The sequence below is a fragment of the Lepus europaeus genome, chromosome 3 (assembly GCF_033115175.1).
Source record: "Lepus europaeus isolate LE1 chromosome 3, mLepTim1.pri, whole genome shotgun sequence".
Taxonomy (NCBI): Eukaryota; Metazoa; Chordata; class Mammalia; order Lagomorpha; family Leporidae; genus Lepus; species Lepus europaeus.
The window spans coordinates 47,097,461-47,122,585 of NC_084829.1; the positions used below are offsets into that span (position 1 = coordinate 47,097,461).

General features: G+C 41.8%; 1 protein-coding gene across 1 annotated transcript in view; it reads right to left on the minus strand.

Moving 5' to 3' along the window:
* Window positions 1-8,843: 8,843 nt before the first annotated feature.
* TNFRSF21 (TNF receptor superfamily member 21) overlaps window positions 8,844-25,125 on the minus strand; it is a 77,050-nt gene continuing 60,768 nt past the window's right edge. The window contains exons 5-6 of the mRNA XM_062186243.1: window positions 12,368-12,596; window positions 8,844-11,096 (exon numbers count right to left, since the gene is read on the minus strand). Coding sequence (XP_062042227.1) covers window positions 10,867-11,096; window positions 12,368-12,596 — 459 coding nt within the window. The 3' untranslated portion in view covers window positions 8,844-10,866. The remainder of the gene's footprint in view (window positions 11,097-12,367; window positions 12,597-25,125) is intronic.

Genomic DNA, 25,125 nt, shown 5'->3' on the forward strand with positions numbered 1-25,125 from the left:
CTGCAATATATGACACCATGGATGGACCCTGATGACATTTAGGTTAAATTAAATACATCAGTTGCAAAAAAACAAATACCTCATCATTCCACCCATACAAGGAACCCCAAAATAGTCAAATTCATAGAACTAAAATGTGGAATGGTGATAGTGACTACAGGGAGAGAGAAATGAGAAAATGCTGATCAATGAGAATAAAGTTTCAACTAAGCAAGATTAATGAGTTATAAAGATCTGCCCTAAGTACTGTATCTATGTCAACAGTGTTGCAATGTGAATTAAAAAATTTGTTCAAAGAATAGATCTCATGTGAAATATTCTTACCAGAACAAAAAATATATATATATATAAGGAAAAAAGAAAGAAAACAACTAAAGAGAAGTGGGCATAAGAGAGTTAATATTTTTCAATTTTAAATTCTTCACTGTGTATCTCCATAACTTTACAAATTCAGGTTTGTAATAGAATGACTATAATAAAAATACTGAAACACAAGAACTAGCAGGGACATATAGAAACTGGATTTCTTATACATCAATATAGGAGTATACAACAGTATTGCCACTGTAAAAACAGTTTGGCCATCTATTATAAAGCTAAACATATACTGCCCATTCTACCCACCAATCCCACTCCTTGGTATTTAATCAAAAAGAAAATTTATGTAACACGAGTGGTCGTAGCAGCTTTATTTATAATAGTTCAAAACTGGAGAAAATACAAATGTCCTTCAATGTGTAGAAAAATGTGTTAAGAAAACAGTGGTACATCAATATTGTGGAATATTACTCAGTAGTTAAAAAAAAAAGACTATCCATACTTGCAGCAATGTGGTTTGAGTTCAAGGGAATTATGCTGCGTGGAGAAAAAGCCAATCTCAGAAGATTATACCCTGTACAATTCCATTTATATAACACTCTAAATGACAAGCCACAGTGATGGGGAACAGTTGCCAGGATTTAGGGTGGAAGGGAAGACATGACTGTAAGGAGAGTTTTCTCTTTGGTGAAGCAGCTCTATATTCTGATTATAGTCATGGTTACTTGTATTAAAACACATGGTAAAGTTGAATTTACACCAAAAAATAAATGTAAGGTCTGAGGTTCCGTCAGTAATACTGTAGCAAAGTTGGTTTCCTGCTTTCAAGAATGTCTATGGCTATGCAAGTTATTATCCTTGGAGAAAGCAGAGTGAAGAGTAAATGAGGGGACCAGCGCTGTAGTAAAGCTGCTGCCTGTGGTGCTGGCATCCAACGTGGGTGCCGGTTCCAGTCCTGGCTGCTCCACTTCCAATCCAGCTCTCTGCTATGGCCTGGGAAAGCAGTAGAAGATGGCCCACGTCCTTGGGTCTGTACACCCACATGGGAGATGCAGAGGAGGCTCCTGGCTCCTGGCTTTGGATCCGCACAGCTCTGGCCATTGCCACCAATTGGGGAGTGAATCAGCGGATGGAAGACCTCTCTCTCTCTGTCTCTCCTTCTCTCTCTGTGTAACTCTGACTTTCAAATAAATAGGTAAATCTTCTTTTTACAGAGTAAATGGGAAGCTTCTGTACTATTTTTTGAGACTTCTCTTAGGTTATTTCAAATTTTTAGACATTTACAGGGCCAGCGCTGTGGCATAGCAGGTAAAGCCACCACCTGCAGTGCCAGCATCCCACATGGGCACTGGTTTGAGTCCCAGCTGCTCCACTTCCAATCCAGCTCTCTGCTATGGCCTGGAAAAGCAGTAGAAGATGGTCCAAGTCCTTGGGTCCCTGCCCCTGCATTGGAAACCTGGAAGAAGCTCGTGGCTCCTGGCTTCGGATCAGAACAGCTCCAGTCATTGTGGTCATCTGGGGAGTGAATCAGTGGATGGAAGACACCCCCCCCCCTCTATAATTCTGCCTTTCAAATAATTAAATAAATCCTTTAAACAAAATTTACAATAAGAAAGCTGTCCCCCAAATTCAATTTACATTTAACTCAAGATGAGACACTCCAGGAGGGCGGAAATCAAATCCGCTGAATTTGCCATTTTGTCCCCAGTATTTGCCACCATGCCTGCCCTGCTCAGCCCCAGCTAGCCTTCCTGCTCCCATCACCCTGAGCAGTTCTGTGACTTTAGGAAAACCATGATCTATACCTGACTTCCTCATCAGTAGAGTAGAAACAACAGTTCCCCTGTCACAAGATCCAGGTTAAGACCGAAGAGTAAACAATGTCAAGTGCTTTGAGGATGCACCATGAGGACATACGCATCCTGTCTCCTGAATGTATGACATGTGCAAAGTAGTCACATGACTAGGTCTCATGTCTCATGATGACGGTTACCAATAAGCCAGGGAAGTGAGGGGAACAAACAACACATCAACAACACCAACTCCTTGCTTATATAACAATGTCTACAACATACCTATATTTTCTTTTTGGTTTTCTTCTTTTTTTTCATCATCATTCCCTAAAGCTTCTAAAGCTTTGAAATGAATGGAACTGTAACAAACAGCATTTTGCTCCTGACACAATTTTATTTGAAATTAATAAGAAGGAAGGCTTACACTAGGGAACCTTACAATGTTTTTCCTTTATCCTTGTTTGGTTTCTGACTCCCCCAACATTCCCTTTACCTTACTGTGACTTCACTTGGATACAGGTGATTCTTATGTCCAAGTGTCTATTTCTCTTAGGAAGTTGTAACTTCTGAAAACAAGGAGCTCGCACTCACTCTCTTATTTAACATGTTAGTAACTCAGCATCCACCATATCATAGGCATGATTCTGGAACATCGGAATATAGCAGTAAACAAACAAGTGCCCTGTTCTTGGTAGTTAAAAATCTTGTTATCAAATTCTTTGGTGTATTTCTAGCTCCTAGCAGAGTTCCTGCTATGTGCTCAACTGTTTAACAGATGGATGAGTGGAGTGGTGAAATGTCTCCACAGGTGTGGGAGCTTTCTTTAAACAAAAGAAAGTAAAACATGATACAAAATTGGTTGTTCTGAGCTGCTGGAAACAATGAGAATCAATTGTTGTAGCACCCTTGGAAATAGTCTTTTTGCCTTTTCTTCCTCCCCTATCGTGTTTCCAGTGTGGCATTTTGCTGGATAAAACAGTAGGTGAATTGTAAAGAGACACTGTCAGTGCAGAGCAGACACCTCTCAGTTGGAGAGAAGAACTACAGAAAGACTCTTAAGACATCTTTGGTCTTTGTTTCATGAAGATATTAATTCATGAGATTCCTGTGCTAAGAAACAACAACAAAAAACGTTTTAGCTAGAAATAGCTGCTATGCTCCACCTCTTTGGATTCCTAAGTTTGAATTCTCTCCATCTGAACGTTGCCTTACTTTTGGGTTGGTTTAGAAGCCAAGCCCAAGGAAAGCATCTAACATCGTCAGGAAGAGGTTGGGGAGAATTAGGGAACAGTTGCCATATCTCTGGAGAGAAGGGCAAAAGGAGGGTCTCCTTACAGATTTTCCTGAAATGCTTCTCACAAAGGCATTGCTGGCACTTTGGTTCCTGGAACTCTTACCTTGGGTTTAACAGGTGCACATTTCCTGGATGCCATAGAAATATTCTGAAATTTGACTTACAATTAATTAAACTGAATAATATATCAATTACTACAAAATATAAAAGGCTCAAAAGAGCAAATCATGCCAACAACGTGTCCTTCCTCTCCTTCTCCTATCTCCTAGACAATTCACCGCCTTCCTACAGGCACCTATTGACTTTTGCACATTCTTGTGAGATAGTCTAGAATATCTATATTTTAAATCAAGATGATAGCACCAAAATGTGTTTCATATAGATGGCTACCTAAAGCCAAACTGGGGGTTGGGGGAGAGGGTTGTGGTGTGGTAGGTTAAGCAACCTCCAGTGATGTTGGCATTGCATAGGAGCACCAGTTCGAGTTTCAGCTGCTCCATTTCCTATCCAACTCCTTGACAAATGTCTTGGGAAAGCAGTAGAAGATAGCCCAAGTGCTTGGACCCCTGCCACCAACATGGGAGATCCAAATGGAGTTCTAGACTCCTGGCTTTAGCCTGGCCCATCCTGGGCCATTGTGACGATTTGAGGAGTGAACCAGTGTGTGGAAGATCTCTCTCTTTCTCTCTGTTTCTCCCTCTCAGTCTATTATTCTGCCTTTCAAATAAGTAAATACATATTTTTTTTTAAAAAAACAAATAGGGCAAAAATCTTTTAAAATATTATTTATTTGAAAAGCAGAATGACAGAGAGTGAGAAAGGGAGAGAGGGACAGAAATCTTCCATTCCACTGGTTTATTTTCCAAATGCTTGAAACAGCCAGGACTAGGTCAGGCTTAAGCCAGGAGCCAGGAGCTCCATTTGAGTCTCTCACATGGGTGGCAGGAGCCCAGGTACTTGGGTCATCCTCTACAGCCTCCCCTCCTGTGCATTGGCAGGGAGCTGAATTTGAAGCAGAGTAGTCTGGACTCAAACTGGCAACTGGGACGTGAGTATCCTAGTGGAAGCTTAATCCACTGTGCTGCAACACCAGCCCATAGAGTAAAAACCTTTTAAAACTCCACCCTTGCTTAAATGAGAAGATTTCATTTGCTGCTAATTTTCAAGAGGCAAAAAGAGAGCTTGGGATCTCGGGAGCACATAGACTAAACTGAGTAGACGCCACCTCTAGGTGGCAGATGCAGGCCTATTCCCCCAACCCCCCCAGCAAACCATAGGCTGACTAGGTGATGCCCAACGTTCCTGCTAAACAAAATAACCTCTTTTTAATAGATGCTAACAGTAGAGGCAACACTTAGTAGTTTTTACTAAGTGTGAGCTACTGATGCTAAAGGTTCTCATTTAATACTTTTTTCATTATCATGGAATATCTGTACTGTTCTATGGGGCATAGTGTCATATTTCAACACAACTGTATAGTGTAAACTAATCAGATTGAGTCATTAGCTCTTTTCAGTTCCTTATTATTTATTTATTTGTTTTTTAAATGCTTGGAATGTATGAGCACCTCTCTTGCAGATCTTCCTACCATATATAATAAAGGGGCTCCAAACAGTTCACAGGAAATTTACACTATCTTTTTTTTTTTTTGACAGGCAGAGTGGACAGTGAGAGAGAGACAGAGAGAAAGGTCTTCCTTTTGCCGTTGGTTCACCCTCCAATGGCCGCCGCACCGCGCTGATCCGTTGGCAGGAGCCAAGTGCTTATGCTGGTCTCCCATGCGGGTGCAAGGCCCAAGCACTTGAGCCATCCTCCACTGCACTCCCTGGCTACAGCAGAGAGCTGGCCTGGAAGAGGGGCAGGATCGGTGCCCCGACCGGGACTAGAACCCAGTGTGCCGGCGCCACAAGGCGGAGGATTAGCCTAGTGAGCCGCGGCACCGGCCTACACTATCTTTTAACTGCATTTTCCGTACACATTTTGCAGCTCCCTCATACATCATGGTGAACTATATTTGCCCCACTAAGCTACGGAGCACGAGAACTTATTTCTACAAAATTGCATTTTGGTACCCATCATCCAACCTATCTCTAACCCTTCTTTCCCTCCTCCTTCCCAGCCTCCATAATAACTGTTTTATGTAGACATTTTTTTCTAAAGCTTCCATGTATGAGACAGAAGATGCAATATTTTTGTGTCTGACTTATTTCACTTAACAATGTCTTCCAGTTCATTCATTTTGCTGCAAATGACAGGATTTTGTTCTTTCTATGGCTGAATACTATTCTATTGTGTATGCATTCATTTTCTTCACCTATCCATCCATCCATAGATACCTAGATTGATTCTACGCATTGGTTATCGTGAATAATGCTCAAATGACCATGGGAGTACTGGTATCTTTTTCACATGCTGGTTCCATTTCCTCCTGATATATACCCAGAAGTGTGATAGCTGGGTCATAAATAAGTGTTAGTTTTAGTTTCTTGGGGAATCTCCATGTTGTTCTCCACAATCGCTCCACTAATTTGCATTCCTACCAACAGTGTATTATTAGGATTCTTTTTCCTACTTCTTTGCCTGCATTGTTTTCTTTTTAATAGTAGTTATTCTAACAGGAGTGAGATTATATCTCATTGTAAATAGCACATTTCTTTTACCAAGTCAAAGTCCAACACTGGTTCTTGTTGCATCTGCAGTATTGTGTGAGAGCAATGCCCCAAATGGTTCAGGTGCTACAATGTCAGAGACTTTATGGATACTCTTTGTATCTTACTGCATCTCTTTGAAAATTGGCAAGCCTTCTCTCAAATAGATGTACAGTAAATCAGAATATCAATTCTCAAAAATTCTTGGGACTAAACCTACCTTATATGTTATGCTTTAAACCACAAAGAAATTACTGGCTTGAAAGTGGGTTTATTAATGCAATTAAACTTTAAGGTATTGGCTGCATCAGTGCTTGTATCAATTTTTAGCACAGCCACAAAACATCTTTGTGGTAGAATTATGGGTTCTAAGCCAAGTCTGCATAGTAAAACTTCAGCTAAATCACTTTTAAATTAGAGATCCCCAGGTTAACTTCCTGGAAGATTTGCTCATCAGTTCTTACATGATGCTTGAGAAGTCCTCTCTTCCCAAGCTCTTAAGTGGTTCTCCAAGCCGACTACACATTGGAATGTCCTGGGGAGTTTTAAAATAAGCTGCTGTCTGAGATTCTGACATCACTTGTCTTATTGTGACCTGTGGATTGGATTTTTCAAAGCTCAGCTGGGATTGAGGACAACTGTTAAGGACTTCAACCAAGAATGCCTGGTTCCAGAAATCTCTTTAGGCCATCAGAATTTGTTTATCCCCTCATGTGGAATTTGTGTAATCATTGCCCATATTAGGGCTACACTTTGCACCAAACCCACATATCATCTGCAGCACCTCCATCACTGAGGAGCTAGTTAGAAACCTGGTCCTTCAGGCTGGTTTCCTGGAATGACCAAAACAGAAGCTGCATTTGCACAAGCAACCAGGTGTTTCATTTGTACATGAAAGTTAAAGAAGCACAGCAAAGTGGCTTCAAATTATGCACTTCTAGCAAGTTCCAGAAGTTCCAGATTCTGCTGGTCCTCAGGCCACAGTAGCAAGGATCTAAAGTGCTTTTTCTAAGCGTGGTCCAAAAACATTGTGAGGGAAGCTCATTCTGGATTTCACCGGAAACTTCCTGCAGCAGCCTGCCTGGGAATCCTCTTTGTAACTGATTGCCTATTCCCAGGTGAGCTTTATTTACATGAAAGTTTGAGAACCACTGACCCATGTGCAACCTTTTCCCAGGGTAGGAATCATTCTCTCCTTGAAAAGCAGCTTGAACCAACTGCATTTACCTTAATTAGTCCAGAGGAAAGAAACCTTTTATAATTCCCTCTTCCTTAAGCCTTGGGATGTCTGAAGCCAGTCTTCTTCCTGCCTGCATGATCTTTACCATCAGGCGTCGGCATCTGGACATTGTTCCTGCTTCTGTTTCTTGCTACTTTGGCTCTCTTCCACCTCCCCTTCCCCAGACTGGAAACTTCCCTGTGGATCCATACGCCTCCATCAGCCCAAACCAGAGAAAAGCTCCACATTGAGCAACACAACACAGAAATGACACAATTACTGACTCTGATCAGAACTTTGTAATTTAAAAAATTATCTTATTTGAGAGATGACACATAAAGACTCCCACATGGAGAGAGAGAGAAAAAAAAGAGAAACAGAAAGAGAAAGAGAGATATCCCAACCACTGGTTCATTCCCCACATGCCTGCAACAGCCCCAGCTGGAATAGAAGCTAGGAACCAGGGAACTCAGTCTGGGTCTCCCAAGTGGGTGTCAGGGACTCAGTTACATGAGCCATCATCTACTGCCTCCCGTGGTCTGCATTAGCAGGAAACTGCAGTTAGGAGTGCAGCTGGGGTTCAAACGCAGGCATTCTGATGTGGGATGTGATCTTTTCTGAAATTTAACCACCATGCCAAATGCCTGTGCTAGAACTTTGTGCTTTTAAATAACACAGCTGAAGGTTGTACTTTTTTTTTTTTTTTTCAAGATTTACTTGTTTGAAAGGCAGAGTTACAGAGAGAGGGGGGGAGGGAGGGAGATGGGAAAGATGTTCCATCTGCTGGTTGACTCCCCAAATAGTCACAATGGCTGGGGTGGGGCCAGGCCAAAGCCAGGAGCCTGCTACTCCATCCAGGTCTCTCACATGGATGGCAGGGATCCAAATACTGGGACTATCATCTGCTGCTTTCTCAGGCACATTAGCAGAAGGCTGGATTGGAAGTGCAGCAGCTGGGGCTCCAACAAGTGCTGACATGGAATGCCAGCATCGCAGGCAGTGGATTAACCTGCTGTACCACGATGCTGGCCTTGGTTGCACTTACTTATTAGTAAAGCTATATATTATATCAATTCAACATTAAACTTCTGTTTGACCACAATTCCTGTGGTCTTTCCCCAGGGGGCAGCAATAGTCCTCTCCCTATTCCTATATTTTGCAACTATTTACTAAACCTGTGTATGGCATTTTACTTTTAATCCAGAAAAATCCAATAAGCATGATCTCTGCCCATTACTTCAGCTGAGAAAGGATTTCTCTTTGCTGAATGGAGCAAAACAGTCTTGGATTCAAGAGAAGACCAGGTTCAGGTCTCATCTCTCCAACTTTGGTAGAAAGACTGAAATGAGCTCCTTAGCCTTTACAAGTCTATTTTGTCCTCTGTAAAATGAGTATAATAATAGAACCTATTTTATAGGAAAGTTGTGAGATAAAATAAGGTAATATAAAAAGCAATTTGAACATATAAAGCCATATATATAGGTTATTAATAAATCCATCCCCAAGCTACAAATAATCTGCAAACTTAAGAAAATAAAGCTGATTTATTTATTCATTTTTTTTTACCCACACACAAAATAAGTGGCAGTTTTGAAATCCTCTGAAAAACAAAATCTGTCTCATCCACTACCGTCTTCCCCCCACCCCCCCATCCTTGTTTGCCTTCTCCTGTGACAGAGTTCCTGTCTTCTGTCGACAGAAGGAAATCTGGTGTGAGAACCAGTGAAGCCAGATGCCGGGGCAGTTCTCTAGAAACCAACCACACGCAAGTGGATGAAACCAAAAAACACTTGCATGTTGCTGACATGGGTGTCAGCGTGTTCAGGCAGGGCTGAAAGAGGAACTTCAAATTGCTGAGGTTCTGCTTGGGGTGGGGGCATGCAATGAGTGATATGATAAGAAACCTCACACCACATAAGGCCTCACCCTGCCTCACTTCCAGGAAAGCCCTTTGAAGTTACTCAGGGGCAACGAGGTGCATATGGAAGCCTGGGAACTTGCAAAGGCCTTCCCATGAGTGGTACATTTCCTAGATGGAAATTGCTAAGAACATACTTCAGGACCTTGTTACTAACTGAACTTCCCCATGCTCTCTTTCTACTTCCTAACCCTTCTTCCTTGCAACAGGCTCACCCTCAAAAACAAGAGCCTCAGGTTTAGTCCACAAGACTAGGATATGTTTGTTAATTTTCAACAGAGTCCTTCTCTATGAACCTCCAGGTACCTTTCCAGAAAAAAAGCTTTGCTAATTTGCACAATTTACAGATTAGAGATGCCAAGGTTTTTAGAACAGACATATTTTCCATGGGATTACTCAAAAAGTTGTAACATGAGCACATGTATAAGGCAAGAAAGTGAAGGATTAAATATACTCAGAATACTCAAGTAACAAACACCTAATATTTATTAATAAATTAGTACACTTGAAGGCATTTTTCTGATCTCGTTCCCTCACCACAACCCACCAACCCCGCCCACACAAAGGGAGTGGACACCACCTTTGCATTAGAAATCTGGCAACTGAGCATTAGAGGGTACGTTTATAAATGGGAGCATAGTTGCAAATATATCAGACAAAGGTTCTTACAGCTGCAGCCATTTTTAATTAAAGTGATTGAATCATGAAGGAAACCCACCAAGACCAAGGCCTTGAAGGCAGGCTGCATCTATTGAGTATGTGTGTATAAAAAACAAGACATCTTTGAAAGCAAAGCTGGCAATTCTCTACGGAAAAGGTGCCAATGGCACTCAGTTTTACTTTCCAAAATGCAGCAATATGTTCCAGGACAGCTCACTCCCTAAAAGGTGAAGTTCAAGTTCTTTGGTGGCCCACTTGTCAAGCCACTTAAACAGCAAGTCCTGAAGCCTTGAGGATTTCTCTTCTCCAGGCTAGAGCATATTAGTGTAAGAGGAGCACAAGGAATCAAGCATTCTACACAGTGTCCAGGTGAAAACCATACAATCAGCAACAGTGGGGTCAAGTTTCAGCCATGAATATGAACTATACAAGAAGACACAGTAAAAAGATAACTCAAGGCCTAATTGCTTTACAGTAACTCAAGAAGATCTGAAGTTTCCTTAGTCCTTAAGAAAATTTGTAAAGGACAAATAATAATAGAAATAGTGATAATAATAATAAAATAGGTGTGGAGATTGAGAGACATGAAGAGTGCTTATAGAATCACAAGATCTCATTACACTTTTAAGAAGTTAAGAGCCTTTCGGTCCAGTGTGTACGAAAAGTCACACTGAATCGGCAGCAAGTGAAGTGAATTTAAAGTGCACAGGACAATTCAGAAAATGCCTAAGATGGCAAAACAGAGAAAATAAGGAACTTAAAAAACATTAGTGGTGGTGGGTATTTTGCAACAGTTACACCTTGAAAAGGTTTATAAACTAACTTCCCAGAAAAGTTTAACAAAAAAGAAGAGAAAAAACTCAAACACTGGCCATATTTTCTTTCTCTCTTTCTCTCTCTCTGACACACATACACACACACACATGCACACACCAAAAAGCAAAAATCAGAAACAAAACAAAAGAGCCACCCTGCCACTAAATTGAGCAATTTCCAGAATGCAGTATCCCTAGGTTCTACAATAGGTCAGGAAGATGGCTATAAACAGAGTCCAGGAGGGTCTGGCTGGCTTCCTGACTCTTGACTCCAATAATCTCAAACAGTCGATCCAGTTTGTCCTCAGCCTGGGGAATCTCTTCAATCACTCGCAGCTCCTCAGGATTCAGAATGTGGAGCATGTCATCAAAGATAGGCTGCAAGTCACAGGGGTCCAGGCGGACCTGCCGCAACACTGTGTCCTTCTTCTCTGTGGGAAAGACAGGCAAAGGATTGGGACAGTCAGAGGGGGGCGACAATGGCAGGTGAGTGACATTTACCCTCCACCAAAATGAGCCAGTGAGTGACCCTCTGGCGCGTTTTACACAGCACAAGAGTTTTTTACTTGAATTGCACAAAAAATGGCAAAGAAAGTTCTCCTAATGCAGACAAGGTTCTGCTGCGGTGGATTGTTGATGTCACTAATGTGACATTTGCCTAGACTTGAGTGATTTCTAAATTTTGCTAAAACGGAGAATTTTGAATTGCTTAGAGAAACTTAAAAAAACAAAATACTTCTTTGCCCATCCACATTGTGTGTCTCCTAAACAAAGACATACAATCAGCTTATCTCTTTCCAAATGACTGACACTTCCAAGTGAATGCAGACTGCTTATCTGATTTTCTGGTTACAATGCAATATTTTAAAAATAAATTACCAAGAGAGTAAAAGTCCATGAGTAAGAAAATAAAGCTTCTTGTGTCATACCTTAGTGGAGCAAGAAACTAGAACTTTTATTACTAATTATAAAACATTTTCTCTAAAATATAATATGTAATAAAATATAAATATACAAATAGAAAAATAGGTGAAACATATATGTAGAGTGTAAATTTATAAATTCTAACATATTTTATACAAATTTGTAAATTCTAGCATATTTTATAAACATAAACTGTGATCCTTTTACAAGAAATGTAACTGGGATTATTCAAACTAAAAATTTCTAAAGAAAAAAAATCTGTCATCATCATAGTATGCATGCTTATCTCTCCTCTGCTATAATATTTAAAGCAGTCAATTATTTCCCAAAAATACCCAGTCCATAATATTTAGAACATTTTTATTTGCAATTTAACTTAACTGAGTAATTTTAGAGTCACTCTAAGTGATTAAAACATTTGACTCTCAACATAGGTTATACCTTAAATCCTAGGATTCAAAGCAAGCCTGGTAAATAATTTTCAAAAAACCTGCCTGACTACATTTTATCAGACTTTTCCTGAAACGCATTTGATAGCATCATCTGGATAAAGGGTGACCAGTACCTCTGCATGCCAGCTCTCACCAGGCAGCAGTCAGAGCTGTAAAGATTTTCTGGGTATGTCCTCACTGAGGTTGACGTGGCTTCTGAGGCCAGCCTTATCTAGGTGGGTCTCCCTGGGCAAGTCATCGAAATGACTCAACCACACCCACACTGCAGGGTTGGCCAGGGCGAAGCCCCAGAGCTGCCTTGGGGAACCCACCCCAGCCATCTGTACCTTTGGTAATAAAGGAGCCTGTCCTACTCAGCGCTGAGGAGCCGCTGGATGTGGAGTCACAGCGCAGAAGGGGCTCGGACTCATCCACAAAGAAGCCCTTGTTCTTATCCAGGGGGGAGGGCTCCACCATCAGGAGAGTGGAATTCTCAAGTTTCGTGTTGGGACTGGGGATGGGGCTCGGGCTAAGCGGGCTGGGGCTCATCGGGAGAGCCAGTTTGTCGGTTTCCAGCTGTGGGAGGGAAAACAAAATAAATATATTACATACATCAAAAATTATATAGGGAAGACCACAGTGAAAATTCTTGACATTATTTCTTGGACATCTAGTGCTTTATAAATTCTCCAACTTCTCTTATCCATAAGTATGTTATTGTTAGATACACACAAAGACACAGTTTCCAACCCTTTAAAAATACATATGTGGCCATGTCTGAGTATTAAAACTCAGGAAAGCAGGTGCACCAAGCTAGTGCACCACTCCAGGGGTGGAACTGCACCTGGGTGTGAGGAGACACATGCTCGGCTTAGGACATTTAAGTTTGTGAAGGCTGGGAGAGGTCTGAGGCCCTAAGGGTGGGCAGAGACACATACAGAGGGAGGCACTAATGAAGACACAGGGAATGCAGCCATCCACAAACCAGGCAGGCCTCAGAGGCTAGGGATCCTACAGAGACCTTGATCTACACTTCGCACACTGCCTCACTCTGGGACGTCGAGAAGATATGTCTCTGTTGTTCAAGAAACCCAGCTGGTGGTTCTCTGCTATTGCCGCTCCAGGCAACTAGTACATGTTCTCCCCACAGGTGGGAAGTGAAGTGACTTCTTAAGTAAGGGCCAACAGGAAGTGGCAGCACTCAAACTTGACCTCGGGTTTCCTGACTCCTATTTCAAACTACCTCTGGGCGAGGGGGGACTGCTAAAAACAATGAGAAAAGTGTTGCCAAGCTCAGCTGGGAAGAGAGCAGGAGGCAGTAGAGCAGCTCAAAGGGTACGAGGGGCCTGTGAGGCTGGGGGACAGAGGTCATCACCAGGAAGGCAGAGAGCAAGAGGATTTCAGAGGCCAATGGTGAGCTTCACCACCATGCTGGCTGCTGTGTGAAGGGTGGATCTTGGAGAGGCAAGAATCGAAGCAGGAGATTAGCTACCATGCTCCTATGTGGCCAAGTGAGGAATGATCCTGGCTTGTACCAGGGGAGTGCAGAGCTGGGGAAAGTGATAGGTGCTAAAACCCCATTTTACGGGTGAAATGACTGAGACCCAGAGTGGGCACAACCGCTGGGAGAAAGCCAGTACTCAGCCTAGGTCTGTTTAACATCTCCACCTGGTTCTTTCACTTGAGAAAATACTTCAGAACCCTGGCAGACACTCTGATTCAGCTCCCTGCTAAATGTGCCTGGGAAAGTAGTGGAAGATGCCCAAGTACTTGGGCTTCCGGGAGACCTGGATGGAGTTCCAGGCTCCTGGCTTCGGCCTGACCCAGACCACACTGTTGTGGTCATTTGAGCAGTAGCCCTGTGGATGGAGGCTCTCTTTCTCTCACTCTCTCTCCTTTCTATTATTCTGCCTTTCAAATAAATAAACATTTTTTAAAGCGTTCAAGGATTCAGTACTGTGCACTCTTCCCAGGGCTGCTAATCACTACTCCTTGAAATGCCCATCACTCCACTTATGCACTTCAAGTGATACATTTTCAAGCTCTTGCACCAAGATCTCACTCCCATTTCAAAGTATTACAATGAACACTAATATAAGGCACAAACACAATTGCCATTTGCAACTTCCAAGACCTGAGAAATTCTTATAACTGATTACAGATTGGAAAGACCAGTGAGGACTGCACACATCTAATGTTCTAACAGCGTTTTTCCTCTGAGCTACCACCTACACCCTGCTTCTGCTTTCAGTGTAGGTTTCAGACTTGCTCTTCCAGGGGTCCACTTCTGATCCACAGCAAGTTTCATGTGTGGGCATTTAAAATTTCAATTCAGCAGACCCTGGCATGTGCCCCTCCTCCCTGAAAATGCACATGGTCATTGGTGCCAACCCACTTTTATTCACTCAACCAGACAAAGTGCGCTTGTCTATATTCTAGTTCTCAGGGACATTACACTGGAAGATGTGGTCAGTCAGTATAGTGTACTGTTCTTGCTTTAAAAAATCCCACCCACATATCACATGCCAACAGACTAAGGAGTCCACCCACGCATTTCCTGAATTTGTTTCAAAACGTTTCAAAACACTAAATATTTAATACCTCCCCCAACTCAGCCAATTTTTTTTGACTTCCTATCAGTGGAAATGAATATCACATGGTTTCTAACATAAACTGGAAAGAGAGAATGCTGAACTGATGGTCTTCTGTAATTAACAATGAGTCAAGTGAATTTAAAATGCCCCTACAAGCATAGCTAAAGCCCGAGGCCATTTGACAATCATCTTTCTAGAAAATCTACTCAGTTATTAAGTATATATCTCCCTTACTTTGTACAATGGCAGATTGCTGCATTCCAAATGTGTCTAAAGTTACTTGCATTTTTCCCAAAAGAAGCAAAAGTTGCTCAGAGAAGCTGACTTCATCCACCCTTTACCTTAATATTTTCAATACCCACGAAAATTGCTTTCCTACCCTGCGACTGTGTTAGGCATGTGTTGCCTGTGAACTCTCTCTAATCAGAAAATTGAGTCACTACACTATGTGAAGTAAATTCTTAATTTTATTAATTCTGAAAGGTCACGGTTCAGTATTCTGAGTTTATAGCAAATGAAGAACATCTATCCCAAGATTAGATATGAAAGGACAAATACTCTAAACAAGAAAGCCGATCTCCCCCCCAGAAGGGGGTTTTATCTTCTCACAAAAGCTTTGAGTACAAACTTACCCAAATAGTCTCAAAGAACAACAACATGATTTATCCCTTCAGTTTCTTTGAGCTTTGCAAATTCTCTATGGGGACATTTTAACTTTTATAATTAGAAAAACAAGAGATGTTATTTTTAAAAGCAGTAACCACTGATAAGTATATCTTCCTCTGCTAATTTGAAAATGTTATGGCCACAACAGTTTTTATTTATATTGGCAGCCAAGAAACAGGCCAACTGGAAAATCATTGGTGAGGCTGAGTTCCTCTCTATACTTGTGTTAAGCGGTCCTGGATGCAACAGTGTTCATAGGAGCTGACTTCAAAAACTTACGGAAAATGGAGTTAAAAGATAAGGTTAATTTTGGTACAACAATGTTTTGAAGGGCTGGCACTGTGGCACAGAGGTTAAGCTGCCGCCTACGATGCAGGCATCCCATATCAGAGTGCTAGTATGAATCCTGCTGCTTCACTTCTTTTTTTGATTTTATTTATTTGTTTGAGAGGCAGAACTACAGACAGAGAGAGGGAGAGACAGAGAGAAAGGTCTTCCATCCGCTGGTTCATTCCCCAAACGGAAGCTTTCTTGGGGTTTCCCATGCAGGTGTAGGGGCCCAAGCACTTGGGCTGTCTTCTACTGCTTTCCCAGGACATAAAGAGAGAGCTGGATCAGAAGAGCAACGGACACATGAACCTAGATGCCCATATGGGATTCCAGCACCACAGGCGGAGGCTTAGCCTACTAAGCCACAGCGCCGTCCCCTGTTCCATTTCTGATCCAGCTCCCTGCTACTCCACCTGGGAAAGCAGAGCATCGAAGATGGCCCAAGTGCTTGGGCTTCTGCCACCCATGTGGAAGACCCGGATGGAGTTCCAGGCTCCTGGTTTCTCTGCTGGCCCAGCCCTGCCTGTAATGGCCAACTGGGGAGTGAACCTGAGGATGGAAGATTTCTCTCTCTCTCTCTCTCTCTCTCTCTCTCTCTCTGTCTCTCCCTATCTTTCTGTCACTATGCCTTTCAAATAAATAGAATAAATCTTAATTTTTTTTTTTGAAATCCATGCAAGGGGTCCTCAGCAAGCTCATGGGAAATGTGTATTATAGAAGAAAAAATATACCCATGCGTCTTTATTTTTGGCATCAAAATAAACTTAGCAGTTAATTTCATTTTCCACAAACTTTTCTTTTTATTTTATTTTATTTATTTATTTATTTTTTTACTTTTTGACAGGCAAAGTGGACAGTGAGAGAGAGAGACAGAGAGAAAGGTCTTCCTTTGCCGTTGGTTCACCCTCCAATGGCCACCGCAGCCGGCGCGCTGCAGCCGGCGCACCGCACTGTTCCGAAGGCAGGAGCCAGGTGCTTCTCCTGGTCTCCCATGGGGTGCAGGGCCCAAGCACTTGGGCCATCCTCCACTGCACTCCCAGGCCATAGCAGAGAGCTGGCCTGGAAGAGGGGCAACCAGGACAGAATCCGGCACCCCGACCGGGACTAGAACCCGGGGTGCTGGCGCCGCTAGGTGGAGGATTAGCCCGTTGAGCCACGGCGCCGGCAAACTTTTCAAAGTGTCCTAGTACACACCCCCAATTTACTGGAGTGAGGCAGATAGTAGGACTTAAAAGAAAGGCTTCTGGGAAACTTGACATGTCAAGGACATGCACTACCAGATCTTTGAGCCCCTTTGGAGAAACTTGGAAACTATGGTTTCTTCGCTTTATAACCATAAGGTAATCATGCTAACTTGGAATACTCACTTGAGAAATGAGGTGGAGACAGCTAAGACAGACCAAAAATAAGGAGAGAGCTCTCCAAGTAGCCAAAGCCAGAAGAGTTCTATTGTGTGAACTTGAAGAGCATGCAATTTCTTTTGGCCAAATGTCCTCCTGATTAGTATCCATGTGAGTACACATAGTCTTTCCAGATATTTATTAGCCCAAGCTGATAAGAGAAGGGAAATGAATGGTCCTGCTACTCAACAGTTGTGTCACACCTATAGCTCCTCACACAACCTGTTTTCCTTTCATGGTGCCAGAATGGAGGACAAAGAGCCAAGCAAATGAGTTAGATAAATGGAGTGTTGCTTGAAATCTGAGGATTTGAACATTTCTAGGCTACTGAGGTTCATAGCAACATTTGTGAGACAATGGTTTAACTTGTATTTGAGCTATACCAGAATGAACACGCCTTCATTTTTTCCTTTCACCAGCTGTGTGATTGTAAGGCCTACATTTCCACTCCAACCAGATATTTAAATTCAAAGTTTCCACTCTAAATACTCATCCAAATCATAACTGGAAACTGAAGCTCAAAAATAATTCTCCATTTTTTAAAAACAGTATTTATTTTACTTGTTTGAGAGAAAAGACTTATAGAGATTGAGACATGGAAACATGGACACACACACACACATACACACACAGATTGAGAGAGACTTTCCATCCACTGGTTGGCTCCACAGATGCCATACAGAAATGGCTGGGGCTGGGCCAGGTGGAAGTCAGGAACTCAGAACTCAATCCAGATCTCCCACACTGATGGCAGGGACCCAAGTATTTGAGTCATCACTCTCTACCTTCCAGGATCTGCTTCAGCAGGAAGCTGGAATTGGGAGCAGAGACAGGCATTTTGATGTGACACACGGGTGTCCCAAGTGACTTCTTCACTATTGCATCAGGTGCCCGTCCTAATAATTCTCCACTTCCAATATCAAGCTGCAAAGTTACTTCCCTGTTGACTAGCCCTGTCTGAGATGACACATTGTAGCAGACTGCAGTGTTTCCCGAGTCACTGGGGATGGTGGAGCCATTGGTAAAGGAAAATTCTTCTGAGCTTTGCTCACAATGGGGGTGACCTCTAAACAAAACACAATTTTGTGATGTCTACTGTTCTTCCCTGTGACCTGGCAGCAATCTTGAGTACATCTATAAGCAGGGTCAGCCCAGAACTCAGACTAAGTAACCACCTTTTCAGAATGCATTTTCATGTTCCCCACAATCAACTCCCCAAAATCAAAGTTGTGAAAAGCCTGAAAAATCCTTGCAAGGGAAGAAAGAAGACTTACCATTAACCAGATGCATGGCTTTAGAAAAGCCACTTCCTTCATCAGACCTATTTCCTCATTTCTAAACTATAAATGGTATACAAGGTCATATCTAAGTTCCTTCTGTTCAAGTTATGTCTTACTGCTTTTCTCACGATTGCTATTTCATTATCATCATCCCATGGCCCCAACTCCAACTCTCTTTCTCCTTCCCAGTTACCCCCAACTGGTTCACACAACTACAGTTTACTACTGAGTTATTTTCAATTACTACCCAATTACGATCTCCCTGTGGTTGCACAATCTGTCTTCATAAAACTAATTAAGAACTTTGATGCATCAGTGACCTCCTGAAATGAAGCATTAATTACTCAGCCTGAATGCTCCTGGCCAACCTGCTAACATGGCCCAACTTAACTCCTTGGTGCCTAGAAATACCCAGCTGGATGCCCTCAGGACTTCTGCCCCCTAATGTAGCTGCATGTGCCTGATGGGTCCCAGAAGAAGAAAACCTCCCATAATCAAAATTCACCCATTCGACTTAACTTTCTCTCTGAGCCTTATCTAACACTTAGAAAGAAGGAAGAGTTCTGTTACATCTGTGAGTATCTCTATCACTCTGTAATGTTTTCTAAAAGACCGTTTGTTGGGGCCAGAGTTGTGGCACAGTGAGTTGAATAGCCACTTGTGACAGTGGCATCTCCTACTGGAGCACTGGTTGGATTCCAACTGCTCTGCTTCCATTCCAGCTCTTGGCTAATATGCTTGTGAGGGCAGGGGAGAATTGCCCAAGTACTTGGACCCCTGCCACCTATGTGGACAACCTGGCTGATGGCTTTAGCCTGGCCCAGATCTGGTTCTTGAGGCCATTTTGGGAATGGACCAATGGATAGAAGATCTATCTGCCTCTCCCCCTCTCTCTGTGGCTCTGCATTTCAAATAAAAAAAAAAAATCTGAAAATAAATAAATAAAAGGCCATTTGCTAAATCTAGTTGAAAACATAGCTATTCCATTTTATTTAACCAGCTTATTAATCAGATCCAATTTTAAAAAAAAAGGACTTTTATGAAATAAGCCATTAACAATACTGTGCTACATGATTCAGCATAACATATCTGCAATCTGTTTGCTTGCTCAGGTATTAGCACCACTTACAGATGAAGAAATTGAAGTTCTAAGAGGTTTAAGTAACTTGCACAAGGTCACAGACCAGGATTCAAGACCAGGTCTGTATAGTTTAAAGTTGTTTTATATATAGTTATAGTTATAGTTATATAACTAGTTCAAAGTTATCCTCCTTGCTAAGCCATGCCACTTCCCATTTGGACCCCACAGTATTTCGAAAACTCCACAAACCCTATAAACTCATTACAATCCCAAGACCACAAGCAATTACCTTGGTCCTTGGTTAAAGTGAAGAAGTTAGAAGCCAGGTCTCAAAGACCTGGAAGTCAAAGGTAGACCTAAACTTAGCTGGATGACTGCCCTGGGATAAAAATGAGTGACATAGCAGATACTAGACCCTTCAGCTGTAGCCAATAATTTTGTTTTCTATTTGAAAATGTTTCATGTCCCAACAGACTAGTGACCGGTTAAACAAACAAACAAATTCAATTTCCACTAAAGGTTCATCTCAAAGGAATTATAGTCACAATAAATATAAAATTACAGCTGTTTAAGGATTATGATATGATTTCAAGCTTATTTCCCCAGCTTCCCCAGCTGCCCACGTAGGCAAGATCAAATTAGACTTCATGGGCCTAGGTCTGCATAGGTAAGTACAGATTAGGTTCTGAAGGAAAACAAGTGTTATCCTCCTTGTCATATAGGTTTTCCGTGAATCTATTTCATCCCTATGTGTAGAGAACAAGAATTCAGATAATAGGGAATGCTTTGTTATCCAAAGTCTCCATGGTTCTAGAATTTCAGAAGCAAATGAGCACTCAGATAATGAGACCAAACAGCCTAATTGCAAAAATTTACTTGAATCTATCAAATACCTAAAGTCAGATTCTGAGAATACCTAAATATAACAAGTTCCTCTTAAAAAATAATACATCATCCTTAGGGGGAAAAAAAAAAGAAACAATGGGTAGATTTCCTGAAAATCCCAGGTAAAAGGAGACAATGACTGTTTTTAATGTTTTATTTTCATCTACTTGAAAGGTAGAGTGATGGGGGTGGGGAGAGACGACAGAAAGAGCTAAAGAAAGAGAAAGAGCGAGATCTACCATCCACTCATTAACCTCCTAAATGCCTGCACCAGGCAGGGTGGGCAGGCCTAAGCCAGGTGCCCAGAACTCTATCCTGGTCTCCCACACGGGTGGCAGGGACCCAAGCACTTAAGCCATCATTTGCTTCCTCCCAAGATACATTAGCAGGCAGTTGGGCCAAAGAAGGAGAAGCCGGGAACTCAAACAAGCACTCTGATATGGGATGCAAACTGTAGTTTAACGTGCTGTACCTCAATGGCTGCTCTAAGACAAAGGCTTTATTCTTCTGAGTGAGAATTCTTGTTAAATCCAACTCAGAATAAGAAGTCTTGGCAAGAATAACCCAAATATACTCAGTACATTTTTTTTTGCAAACAGAAAGAAAAAAACTTAAGAGGGAAATGGGAAAATGCTGAGCCCTAGACTTTGAAAGATGATCAGATATAAGAAATTTGGGCAAGTTTAAAAACTGAGACTCTAGGTTGCAAAAATACACACACATACTGAGTAATTATTAATCTAGATGGTAGGTCTATGAATGCATTTTAAAAATTTTCTTCATTTGAGAGGCACAGAGAGACAGACTACTTGTTGTGCCATGATTTCAGCATTTTTTTTTGTTTAATAAGTCTTATTTTTAAAAGTTATGAAAATATTGAAAAGAAAGCCCAGGAGCTAAATAACCTGAAGACAAATTTTCCCCAAACTTCCTAGGCTTCTGGCTGTTTAGCCAAAGCCTCTTGTTTGCTTTCCTTTTTCCTTCCTTTCCCGCCCAGGACAGACCACAAGAGATCGTAGCAAGGAGGTGCTTCTAGTACTCAAGGAGGTAAGAGCAACAACTCTTCAACCTAAGTTGTCAACTGGCGAGTGCACAGAGGGGACCTCTCACTGTTCAGATCTCCCTGGGGTCACTGGCAGTCAGGAAGTGCAAAGCAGGGACCAGGATCCCTACTCCAGGGTGATCAGCTCACCTTTCCTGGGAATCCCATGCAGAGATGGGCAGAACGAACTCACCTCCCTTTAGGAGAATCTCAGCTCTCACCTGTCCACTCCGTCCCACAGGCCCAAATCACTGGGAAATCTCTTGAAAGGCACTGATCCTACATCTGTTCAAGCACAGGGTAATGAAAGGATTTTTGTTTCAACTGCAACCTCACATTCAAAGTCAGTCCAGGTTCGCTGGCCATGGTGTATTTCTCCTTTATATACCCTCAAACCCACACCAAGGCAGCTGGCTGTAATTTTGTGGTTATTGTCATCTCTGAATTCTGATCATTTCTAAGCGATAACTTCAAAACTGAACCCCGAAGGCTATATATCCACCCACAATTTAAGTCCAGGTGTCACTGGCAAATCCTTGCCCTAAGCAAGAGAACAGTTTTTTTTTTTTTTTTTTTTCCTGGATGTACTGGGGAGAAAGGCACAGGAAGCTACAAGTAGTGCGGCTCAAAGCTGCCAAAGCTGGTATGAACCAGCTGGCTCCGGAGGGAGGGAGGGAGATGGGAGGGAGCACTCCACCCAGCTGCCAGCGCGTGTGTCTGCAAGCTGTCCAGGCTGCTGACATCAACGGTATTGCTGTGCCGCCCCGTGCTGACTCACCGCCTGGATTCAAAAAAGGAAGTGAGGAGAGTAAGTGGGCTCTCTGCAGAGCTGGAGCCCTCTCACGCTTGACCATGCCACCGAGCTTCAGAGCCCAGCGCCATTGGAGCATGGAGAGATCACACTCCACTGGAGAGCACTTGAGTTTCCCTAAACTTCACTCAATGTCTGTTAGGAAGTGTTCCCCATCAAAAAAGCATTTAAACAATTATGACCATAAGAAAGGTTTGTAAACTTCCTCAAAGCTTGCCTTAGGATTCAGTGGAGGATGGAAGGCAAGTTCGTAGGAAATTCAGAATTCTTGAGGTAGAAAGGTTTGAGTTTATCTTTATGACTCGGGTTTTTTGAACTTCCCATATTTGATTAAGTTAGCATGGCTTAAGAAATGGGTTCATGCTAGTAGTGTTGTAATATACCTGGGAGACAATTCCAGAAATATCTCGGATTTCCAGGTCTCAGCTGCTAGGTCCCCTTCCTGGTGGTAATTGTTGTTACCAATTCCTTGCATTCTCTTCCACAGCCTGTACTCACACCATGAAAGATACTCTACCCTGTCCCCCTTTTGATTAACCATATTTTTATGTACATATGTTTTTTTTAAATGGTAGCACAATGACAACACTGGTCTTCACCTTGCCCTTTCATCTTGAAAACCACTCTTGAGATTAGCACAAAAGAGCTGACTCACTCCTTTTGAGAAGCGCATACTGTTCCACTGTATGAGTGTTCCATAACTTACGTAACCAGTTCTCTAGTGAAGGGCATTCGTGTGACTTCTACTCTTTTGCTATTACAAGTAACATACATTGAATATTACAGTTCTTGATCACTGTGAATATATGTGAATGTGTGCAGGATGCATTCCTAGTGGTGGAATCATGGTCAACTGGCATATACTTCAATAGATACTACCAGATTGCCCGCCACAGGAGCTGGATTCCTTACATGCCCATCACCTTGAATGCTGTTCTTTCCTTATTCCTTTACAAACAACAGTGTAGATTTTTTCCTCTTTGCCAGGCTGAGAGGTTAAAAAAATCTGTGTGTGTTTACAAGTGTTCATTATTTCCTTTTCTGTGGAATGGCTTATTCACAAGACTGTCCATTGTTCCTATAATTAACTTGTAAATGCTCTTTAATTTTTAAGAAAATTAACCATAAATTGCAAACAATTTCCCCCAGTTATTATTCTGTCATTCGCACATGGTTCTTTCTGCCTTATATATTTGTTAAGTAGTTGAATCTTTCTTTGTATGGTTTCTAGGTTTTATATCATTCTTTGAATAAGTCTTAACTACTGCTATGAGTTTTTAAAAAAATCCCCCCATATTTTCTTCTAGTACTTTTTTTGGTGAAAAACCATTTTAATTGTTGGCTCTTCTGTCTACTGAGTCTGTAGATAAATTGAAAGTTTTTTTGGTAACAATTTTTTAATTAGAAAATCAGAGTGACAAGGAAATGGTGACAAATAATCCATTAAAACAGTGAAATTAACAAGCGTATAATAAAACCTATTGCTGGTCATGGTGCAACTCCTCTTCAGCAAGTGCACCTGTTGTTGACACTTGGTTATAACACATCAAGGATCAGTCTCACAAACATGGGGAGGAAAAGAAAAGCCCAAACTGGAAGCTACTGAGCTTTATCAGAGATGTGTTTTTGTTTTTAAAAGTGATGAAAATATGTTGCACTGGTAACTGATTTTCTCCCAATGCAGTCTTTGAGAAAGCCAGTTAGGGTGTGGATTAAAGGAGTGGAAATGTCATTAACAAATAGACTGTTTTCTGAATAGTGCAATGCCGTGTCTCAGGAAAACATAAAGAGTGAACTTCAGTTCCACTAGGTAGCAATTTCACAGAATATATTCTAAAGCCTGACTCATAAGTTTACCTCTCCTATAAAATTGTCCTTTTCTAAAGGGATGATCCCTGGTTTGGTTTGTTTCAATTTAATATATTAATGCCCTATAGTACAGGACTCAATACATAATAGGTGCCCCATTAATGTTTAAAAAATCACCTGTGTTAAACCATCTCACCCCTTTTTTTATTTTAAAGATTGGTTTATTTATTTATTCATTTGAAAAGCAGAGTGATAGAGAGAGGGAGAGAGACAGTGAGGAAGAGAAAAAGAGATCTTCCACTCACTGACTGGTTCACTCCCCAAATGGTTACAACAGTCAAGTCAGGGTGAGGCCAGGAGCCAAGAACTACATCTGGGTCTCCTACATGGGTGGTAGGGGCCCCAAGCACTTAGGTCATCCTCTGCTGCCTTTACAGGCTCATTAGTGGGAAGCTGGATGGGGTGTAGCCAGAACTCAAATCAGCAGTCCAATGTGGGATGCTGGCGTTGCAAGCTGAAGTTTAACCGGCAGCACCACAATTGCAGCTCACAATCTCAAAGCCAATTAACAGAATGTGAGTTGGAGAGGGAGATTACATCAATATCAAGACCCAAGAATCTGTCTCCCAGTCTTTTCTCCTCATAACATGTATATATCAAGCTCAACTATCACATTTATTTGGTGTTATGAAGCACATTTTTCACATTTTAACATCTCTGAAATAGGGATGTTTCTTACAACTATAATCAGCAGTATTTTTATTTCTTTCTCAGTGGCATGTATAATAATGCTACATCTTACAACTGAAAATGAGATTCAACAACATATAATAATAGATCTTTATTACATTTTTTACTTTTTCATGTGATAAGCAGAGAAAGACAGAGACAGAGAGGGATCCGCCATTCACTGTCTCATTCCAAAAATGCCCACCATGGCCAGGGAGCTGAAGCTGGAAGTGGGGAACACAATCCAGGTCTCCCACATGAGTGGCTGAGTGGCAGGAACCCAACCACCTAAGTCATCACCTCTGCAGCCCAGTATCTGCATTAGCAGGAAGCTAGAGTCAGGAGCAAGTATTGAGCTCAGGTACTCAGTTATGGGGTACCGGCATCCTCACCAGCATCTTAACAGCTAGGCTGAGCATCTGCTCCTGTAATATATATATATATATATATATATTCATTATAACACCTGTCTACTCCT